We start from the raw sequence: 10,035 nt of genomic DNA on the forward strand, positions 1-10,035 counted from the left end.
AAAGAATTAAAAAGCCCATTATTCTATAATAATGTTTTATTTCACAACATTATAATCTCAATAATGCCTCTAACGTAAGAACAGCACTAAATAAATATATATATATTTGTGTTTATACACATGTATGTATGTATGTGTGTATATATATATAAATTGATAGATAGGTAGATATAAATAAACAGATCAATAGATAGATTTATAAAGAAAGACTCATATAGATAAAACAAGACAGAGAACGAAAGAGTGTAATATCACGGGTAGACATTTCGTTCTTCATTATACATGTTTTTAATTTTCAACAAAGGTATTTTATATGTGTGTATGTATATGTATATGTATATATATACACATATTTATATAAATGAATCACAAAAATATGGAACGTGATGAATATATAAATGAAGACAAATTCCACGAAAGGAAGAGAAACAATGGAGTGTTGCAGGCCTTTGACTTATAGCCCTTTACTTAGCTTTAAGTAAAGGACTAAAGTCGAAATATGTATATATATATATATATATATATATATATATATATATATATAATGTGTGTGGTATGGTGTCTCTATCCACCTATCTATCTATATATATATATACATATACATATATATATATATATATATATATATATATATATATATATATATATATATATATATATTGTTTCACATTTTTTTCTGAGAATACATTTCCATCAGCAAATACGAAATTCTCAATGTCACTCCCTTGAATTAAAATGCATAATCCGTTAGCATTTAACGAAGGCGAGGACGTGCTGCAGCATTAGCAAATATTAAAAATGCCCTAGGAACTTTCTGCAAGAAGGTAACAATAAGCCTCTGATAAATGGTCTAATGAATCTATTTAAAACCAAGTAATACGGTATGAAAAAATGGAAGTAATTAGATATGATATGAAAAATATGGCACTGATTTACGACATATTCCTTGCTATAAGTAAAGTTATTTTTTTATGTACTTCATAATATCTTAAGTTGTAAAGTGGTCAGGTGACAGGAAATATAATTTTGCTCTTCGATATTGCTTTATGGTAATTATCTGTTGACTGAAATAAAGCCAATTATATCAGATTACGATATTTTGCTTTGATAAACTTATCTTAAAGTAAGCGCTGCAAATTCAGATATCAGAATGCCCACACGTTTTTGAATAGTTCTACTTTTTTTTTTTACCAAAAACTGCAGTATCTTCATTTCGTTGTAGTAATTATGCATATGATATTGCACTTTTATGAAAATTAGGAATATGATGCTAGTCAAAATATTAGTTAATCATATCACAGTTTGCGCTTTGAGACAGAGTAATGTTGGTCCGTTTAGATTAAACCAGCCTTTGGGGGTGTGAAAGGAAGTAGGGGCGGCCTTGTGTGAACCTCCGGAGTATGGCCAACCAACTAAGACGAGGGAGAGAGAGAGAGAGAGAGAGAGAGAGAGAGAGAGAGTTGCGCTTGCATCTATAGCCACCTCTCTAAATACTCGATGAGAACCGCGACCAGGTTCGAGGGATTTAGTAGAGGCTGTCTTTCCACCTCCTGTCTTCTTTCTTCAGAGAAGTCCTTCTTCATTTCTTCTTCGTCCCTGTTGACAAAATATTGTCGTGAAAGGATTTGTCAGGAGGACAGAATGAAAGTGCGCCCTCGTGCGGTTATGTTGCAAATATAACAAAACAGTGTTGTATCACTTTGTCATCTATCAGTGACAGACGTTATTCCAAAATTGGTCCTATTAGCCGCCAATGAAAGTCAGTGTTAATAAAAAGATTATCGGAAAAATATTAGGGTTATACAACTCATTACTATATGCACAGTGTTCATGAAACTCTTGAACCAGAGATAGAGAAAAGGTCACAAAAACCATGAGACACTTACATAATGCTAGAGTCCATAGGGTTCGTGAAGAGCGAGTAAGGACAGTCGTCGTGGTAAGCGAAACACTTTCCAGTGGTTTTTCCAGCTCTCTCGGCTGCTACATATTCTGGAAGCCTCTTTTCCGCGTCTGGTGCCAAGCTAGCGCTGGAAATGAGACGTGTAAAAGTGCTTTTTAACGAGACCTGGACGGTTGCAGTTTCGGAGGAGGGTTATCTATCATTTCTGGAAGATAAATGGGGTGGGATGGGGTTGCAAAAGCTATGGTAGGCGACGAAGTTTGCACGCACACCACGATCAGCAGTGTTTCTTCGAGTAATTCTTTCATTGATTAAGGATCAAGACATCAGTATTTCATTAACCTCTATTTGAGCAAACCTCGACTGACGTAATGTTTTAACTTGTGATTTTCCTTTGAGTTCAAAAAAAAAAATTAATCCGTATGACTGCTGAGCCCATGAAATTTCAAATTGACAATTTTCATTGTTTTGTCATTTTCTATATCGTTATGCAACAATTTGTTCATTAGCATTCAACTCTCGGAATATGTTGCAAATTCATCTTGCATAAAAAGTCCGATTCGTTTATTTTCTAACTTACTTGATTGGTATTCTTTCTGCAGGTTCCACTTTCTTCAACCTACCTGAATATTTATATCACCACCAAATTATATTCAGAGTTCGTCCCATTTGCGCACTCATAAGTATGTATATTAAGGCAGAGAGAGAGAGAGAGAGAGAGAGAGAGAGAGAGAGAGAGAGAGAGAGAGAGAGAGAGAGACTGCATTATCGTTACATTCCCAGAATTACATACCTGAAGAAGAGTTCCAAGAACTCGCCGAAGAATCCGTGGTTATCCAAAGGGTACTGAAACATTTCACAGATGGCTCGAAGAAGACACGCCTTCCCCTCCAGACCCGCAGTTAGTATGGCGTCCTCCATGATCGAGTATAACATTTCTCTACAAAATTGGGGAAATGCAGTCTCGAATTAATGGGTTTTCGATGTCGAATTGTAGAATTTAGAAAACTATACTGTGTGAAAGGAAAGGAATGATGAATGACTTAAGTACAGACAATTCTAATTGATTCGGGTATAATGTTTTCATTCCATTCCTAATTATTGCAGCTCACAATAGACATCTGATTTTTTTTAACTGGTTAATGAAATGTAATGTAATCTGTAATCTAAACTGAGAAACCTGATCTTCGAACTTTCATATCTTCCTTATTTTTATAAGCTGAAGGCCTACTGCAAATGTGTCATGTTTGATTACGATTTTATAACAGAAATCAAAGAAAAATAACCGCAGTAAGTAATTTGGGAAGTTTCCACTTTTAAAATTGTTCTCATTTTATTAAGTGTAGAGGTCAGTGATGCTGCCAGCCAACCAAATACCCTTTTATAGCCCAGATCCGGATAAAAAGGGTGGGGTTTAAGCCGTGAAATGAGGCGACTCTTACCTGTCGCCCCCGGGAAATCTCGAATCAGATCTTTTAGTACGGACGTGTCTCCTCCTCCTTGGGATGTCTGCCTCCGGGTCAAGCTCGTCGTCGAAGATACTCCAAAGCCCAAAAGGATGTTCCTCGCTTGTGAGACCCAGGTCGTCAAGAGTTACTGCAAAGTGATGTGGATAAACGGCAGGGTTTATGATTGAGCAAATAGCTGGGAAACATGCATGTATGTATATACATTATGTACGTATGTATGTATGTATTACTAACAGATCGCAAGCCCACCCGCTTCTTAAAATGCAAAAAAGTAACTGTGAATGCACTGCATGCACGTTTGTGTATTTTTGCGTATTTTCGTGAATTCTCTGTCAACATTATAAGCGTAATTTGAAGGATTTTTCCAGTCTTCAACCGACGGTCTATGGCCAGCTTTGGATGTAAGAGTGATGACTTTCAATCGCAGAAAAAAAAAAGCTGAGAGAGAAAAGAAGAAACCTCGATCACGTCAGAATTACTACTTACGTTGCAGTGGAACCGAGACCTGCAGGTTCGGCGTTCCGAGGCCGGTTGGAATGTTCCCCCTGAACGGAACACTGAACGACGAGATGAAGAAAAAGAGGGAGCCCGGTGGGAAGACGATTCGTCTCTCACGCGTGAAGTACAGGAATCTCTTCTTTCGCGACAGTTCCTCCTTCTTCTCCTTTCCCTCCACCTCGTCCTCTACGGGTCTAGAAGTAAGGAAAAAGGAGGATGAATTGGTTGGTACCACGCGAAAACGTGTTAATTATCGGGTCTCGGAAAATTTTGTCTGAAAGAAAGATAAAAATGGAGGAAAACATTGGTACCACACAGTAACTGTCCAAGCATCACTAGCTCAGGAAAGCTGCGTTCATGACTTTTCTCCTTATCTTAAGCATCAGGTGTTATCACAATGTCATAGTTCGGCTATGTTATCTGACATTACTGACGGTGAATCATTTGGTGGTCACATAGGAGGCAGTGTCATGTTGAAGCAAGGGTTTGCTGTTGTTCCTTATTTACATTCTGTACTGGGCAGACCTTGTGCAGCCGGACATAATTCAAACACGTGAAATTGTCACTAAAACCTAAGCATTCCCGGATTATCTCTAGAAGACGGGCAGCTCCATTATCTGCCCAGTTATTTTCTCAGAGGTTGTAAAAAAAATCTCTTAAATTGCTCAGTCTCATTACTGGAAATTAACCAGTATTGTGCGATGTAAAATAATTATGATCTGATGTGTAGCATTGCGTTTGGAGTGCTTAGTGCTAATTTGACTAGTATAACCTTAGTTTCCAAACCGATTATATTTTTATTTATGAAATGTGTTATTTTTTTACCTGCCTTTTCAGCCAATTGTTTTCTTATCCAGATTGAAAAGTCCTTTTCCTAAGGAAAGTAATGAAATTAACTGTTTTTATTGATTAACTAGATTTGGTAAGCTTCCTTAAAGTATTTTGGCTTGCTTTCCCGTCGGTGGTGTATCTCAGGCGTACAGCACTGGGCTTGCATTTTGAAAGTCCTTGGTTTGATCCCAGCTATGAGTAAAATATGGGGTAGAGATATGCTGACCACCCTGTGCGTTTTCCTGTAGCCTAGGACGCATGCTGTTCTGCAAGACATGCCCCAACACCATTCGGTGGTAGGCTGTGGGACTACCCTTCACTCTAATAGTACTGATTAAGTAGAATATCTTTTGACCGAGCTTTAAATGCAATGAATAAAAAGATGGCAACCGAAGTTTCAAATGGTTCACAAATAGTTTAGCAATTGATTTGTGGAACTGAAAGCTTTCTATGCTTCAAGTTTACCCTCTGCGAGCACCACGTTTGTTCGTTCGTCCGTGTGTGTGTGTGTGTGTGTTTGTTTTTCTTACCCACATATGCCCATCCGTTCTCTGTACTTAAAGTTGTTTGATAATTTTGATTTAAACATTTTAAGATTAAGTCTTGCAAGTACTGTATATATATATATATATATATGTATGTATATATATATATGTATAATATATATATATATATATATATATATATATATATATATATATATATATATATATATAAATATATATATATATATATATATATATATATATATAATATATAAATATATATATATTATTATTAATTTAAACATACGTCATCTAACCGAGATTTTATTCACAAAAATTACAAGCTGTCAAGGACTCATCTTGTCTCCATCGCCCAGTAGCCGTAAAAACCGGACAATGGGGAATGATTAGTTGTAGAAAGCCTGCAAAAAGTATATCTTAGTTTAATCCAGACCACTGAGCTGATTAACAGCTCCCTAGGGCTGGCCCAAGGATTAGATTTACTTTTACGTGGCTAAGAACCACCAAGGTTACCAGCAACGGGACCCAGCTTATTGTGGAACCCGAACCACATTATAGCGAGAAATGAATTTCTATCACCAGAAACAAATTCCTCTTTGTTCTTCACTGGCCGGTCGGAGTTTCAACCTCGCGGCCAACAGAGTGGTAGCTGAGAACGGAACCCGCTCACCCAGCGAAGAAAGCCTGCAACGTTTGTGAATAAAATGTCCGCAGTTACCATCATGTTCAAATGGGTTCCCTGTTATTCTTTGTGTGAATGCACAGGCAGTTGTACGAGTGATCAAATTATTATATATATATATTACATAGTAGCATATATATAGCATATATATATATATATATATATATATATATATATATATATATATATATATATATATATATAGTGAGAGAGAGAGTATCTATAACAGATGTGTATCCAATATTGTATGTGGTGGATCTAAGAGTCAAGGTCAAGGTCATATATATATGTCAAAGATCAGATAGGGATTTGCCATCTGCGGGGCTGTGTGTTTTATAACCATATCTTTTTTCTTCTCCTTCTTCTTCTTCTTCTTCTTCTTCACAAAAACACCTAAGGTAAGATCATTCTTTATCCATGCAGTTCATTATGATGCCTCAGGCGATTTGCAGCGTGACAAACCGTACGTGTGTAAAGGTATAAGCGTTTATGTACGACTGCGTTGTTCACTAAATTAAGTCCTACAAGTATTTCATGTACGTACTAGCTATGTATTCAGGACGAAAGCTTCGTTTTTTTTTTTTTTTTTTCACGATCCCCGGCAAAGTTTAGCAGTCAATAAGTGGTCTCACCAATGTTTCTGATTCTTGGGCCTAATTCAATCGCTGTATGTTTTTCCAACACTAATAAGTTATGTATTAATAGAATATTCGTGTATTACTGAGAATAGGCCGATATGTTTACAGATGGTCATTAGTGGACTGCAGCACATCATTAGTGTGTAACTTTTTTTTCACGGAGATTTTTTTTATTTAAATGCTAATAATAACAGTTCAGGCATGTTAGCCCTTTGTAATAGGAAGAAATGATAGGGTGAATATGACCATGTTTAAAGGCAGAAGTCGTGACAATTCTTCAGCGTATTTCAATCGCTTTTACATTTCTGAACTTCCTGAATCACGGCACAAATCACCGACTTTTCAAAGAATAATCATCACGCGCTCACTTCATACACCCCGGATAGACTGATGGGTTTTTAATGTAAACCGCCATTATATGACCGATATCGGTTGGACTTTGCTATCTGCAGCCGATTTCAAACAAGAACGCTTTCATTGTTTTCATCATCAACTCACATTAACTTGGGTGGATTAACGGTGACGTTGGAGAAAAGCGAGTGAAGACAGAGCTGATGATAAAACGAACAGTCTCCCGTTTCCTTTCCCGCTTTCTCGGCCGCTAAGTAATCGGCTAGACGCACCTCAGCATAGGCAGCTCGGCTCGCACTGAAATTGAGAGGGGGGGAAAAAGAATGCCTTCAATATAGATCAATGTTCTTGGTGTACTCCAAGTTAAAAATGCTTAGTTAAATAAATAACATTTTTTATGTAGATAATGATGCAGATCTTAGAAATTGTATATTTTTGAATAACCATTCGACGACGAGAAAAACTCTCTCTCTCTCTCTCTCTCTCTCTCTCTCTCTCTCTCTCTCTCTCTCTCTCTCTCTCTCTCTCTCTCTCGCATCATTGAGAAAGTGAGTAAAACATGATGTAAGCAACCTCTGCAGCTTGAAACTACATTCTTCAGCCCAATTTATGTTCATAACATGCAGTTACTTGCCCTTGGTAGAAAAACTAAACAACTCGTGGAACGTGTTTATTGAACCTCAACACATAATCACTCCCATAACTTTAGTCCATGAGTTGTATATTTCTCAGAGGGTTTAAAAGGAACTTGAAATCTGAAGTGTTCTCATATAGTCTGCTGGCGACAGTCTAATTCTGTTTCTTGTAATAGCCAGTGATCTCAGAATTTCTGTTTCTTAAATAAAATAGCTTAGAACACTTTTTTGTGAATCTTGGATTCAGAGGAAAAATGAATGAAGAAATTTTCATTGCCAGATGGGATTGCCACGCTGCTTAGAGTTAGTGTTGAAACCATTACGTCATCATGGTGTAAAACACTCGTTGCATTATAAAGCCTAGTTTATCAGTGTCTTGTTCCGTAATGCCACAAAACACTCAACAGTCAAGTAAACTGGAGGAAGTCACTGCATGTTAGAAGACACTCTCGCACTTATTCTGTTGTAAAGGTCACCCTGGAATGCACTCAAAGGGAAAATTCAACCTCACGTGGAATCAGTTACCTGAAGAAGAGTTTCAGAACTTCGCCGAGGAATCCATGATCTCTTAGAGGCCCTTGGAAGATTTCACAAATGGCCCTCTGGACGCAAGGCTTCCCAAGGAGACCGATGGTCTCAATGATGTCCTCGATCACTTGAAACATCACAACTCTGTTATGGTAAAATTGCCTGTTATTTTAAGAATGTTTCTCGTCAAAGTTATTCATTTATTTGGTCAGTAATTTTTATTCATTACGGTGTTAAATTATCTTATGTCAAATATTACACATTTCACCAAGAAAGTTAAGCAATTTGCTGTTTCTGTTACATCAGGTAATCTCGTATTAACACTGTCTAGATTGTCACTAGGTCGTCAAGATTACTGGAACAGTCACGATGACAGCATAAAAAATGTTTGTGCATGAACAGTTATTCTTGTAATATAAATATTTGGTTGCTACTTTCAAGCGAAACATGGAACTCGAAGACTCGGGAAAAGTCATCAGATTTTATGGCATAATGTTGAACTTGCAGTTAGCTAATTCCAAGGTCTTTGGACCTTGACTACCACGACGTCACTATACTGAAATGTCTTAGTCATAACCATGGCCTCACCTGTCTCCTCCGGCCAAATTGACCCCGGGCACATGGTCGCTGTCACCTGGTCCCCCGCCATTGAAATAAAAAAACGGCAGCACGAACCAGGGGTTTTCGTCTGAAGTGAAGCCAAGTTCATCCGTCGCAACTGAAGAGAAAGTCAGGTCATGTCGTTTCTGTGAAATTCCTTTACAGGGGTCAATGGTCACTAAAGTCGAGGCAATGATATGCTAGACAAAATGGTGATGGTCAGGTAAGCTGATTCTTTGTATGTCGTCACCGTCATGACTATAATACAGAGCATGCGTTACATGTGGTTTTAGACAAGTATGAAAATTATAGTTGTCGGCGTTTGCAATCATGAGGGACCAACTTCCATGGAAGTATCTGATAGTAGAATTATTGGCTCTGCTGATGTGACCTGACATGCAGGATTTAGGTCAAATGGGTTATGGATGCTCATGCAGGTGCAGGAGACAGACGAAAGGTAAGGGAAAATCTACACGGCAGTACTTACTATCAAAATTGTAGTCTAAAGTCAGCGTTGCTGAATAGCCTACTGGGCCGTTCCTCAGCGGGTTCACATTGAGAAGCAGTGAAAAGCTCAGCGCCGTTCCGGTAGGCAGCGCCAGTTTCCTGTTCGAAGTGAAGAAGAGGAAACGCTTCTGGCGGGAATGTTCTCCGTCGATGTCAGTCATGTTGCGCTCTGCTTTGACCTGGTCGAGAATGACCAACTCGTTAGTCTTTTCTTTCCTGAAAGCATTGAAGGACAAAAGAGGAAATACGTTAGAGATCATGTCTGTGTATATATACGTGTGCGTGTGTGCATAACTGAATCACGAAAATATGGAACGTGATGAACATGTAAATAAAGACAAAATCCACGAAGGAAAGAGAAACAGTGGAGTACTGCAAGGCCTTTGTTTCTCTTTCCTTCGTGGATTTTGTCTTTATATATATATATATATATATATATATATATATATATATATATATATATATATATATATATATATATATATATATATATATATACGGCTGGGAAGAAAGGGCGTTGGGTCTGGTATGATACATGAAACATACGCACCGGGTCTAAGCGATGTCAGGCAGGGCAGCCGATCGAGACCACAGGTCTACCCCAAAGCCAAATCAAAAAGTCCTTCAAAAGAAGGCATCGTGCTTACCCCATACAAAAATGGGAATAAAAGCACGTTAAAGAAAAAGAAGAAGAAAGATATATATATATATATATATATATATATATATATATATATATATATATATATATATATATATATATATATATATATATATATATATATATATATATATATATATATACTGCATATATATATATATATATATATATATATATATATATATATATATATATATATATATATATATATATATAGATAGATAGG

General features: G+C 37.1%; 1 protein-coding gene across 2 annotated transcripts in view; it reads right to left on the reverse strand.

Annotated features, from left to right (window-relative positions):
* Nucleotides 1-638: 638 nt before the first annotated feature.
* The window catches only part of LOC136833326 (uncharacterized), a 16,068-nt gene continuing 6,671 nt past the window's right edge, over nucleotides 639-10,035 (reverse strand). Inside the window, exons 3-11 of one of the 2 annotated variants that reach the window (XM_067095325.1) lie at nucleotides 9,129-9,364; nucleotides 8,630-8,759; nucleotides 8,039-8,185; nucleotides 7,026-7,175; nucleotides 3,859-4,064; nucleotides 3,346-3,499; nucleotides 2,697-2,843; nucleotides 1,887-2,030; nucleotides 639-1,596 (exon numbers count right to left, since the gene is read on the reverse strand). In XM_067095325.1, coding sequence (XP_066951426.1) covers nucleotides 1,473-1,596; nucleotides 1,887-2,030; nucleotides 2,697-2,843; nucleotides 3,346-3,499; nucleotides 3,859-4,064; nucleotides 7,026-7,175; nucleotides 8,039-8,185; nucleotides 8,630-8,759; nucleotides 9,129-9,364 — 1,438 coding nt within the window. In that variant the 3' untranslated portion in view covers nucleotides 639-1,472. The remainder of the gene's footprint in view (nucleotides 1,597-1,886; nucleotides 2,031-2,696; nucleotides 2,844-3,345; nucleotides 3,500-3,858; nucleotides 4,065-7,025; nucleotides 7,176-8,038; nucleotides 8,186-8,629; nucleotides 8,760-9,128; nucleotides 9,365-10,035) is intronic. The other variant, XM_067095324.1, reaches the window with a different exon arrangement.

The sequence above is a fragment of the Macrobrachium rosenbergii genome, chromosome 51 (assembly GCF_040412425.1).
Source record: "Macrobrachium rosenbergii isolate ZJJX-2024 chromosome 51, ASM4041242v1, whole genome shotgun sequence".
In the NCBI taxonomy this organism is placed as follows: Eukaryota; Metazoa; Arthropoda; class Malacostraca; order Decapoda; family Palaemonidae; genus Macrobrachium; species Macrobrachium rosenbergii.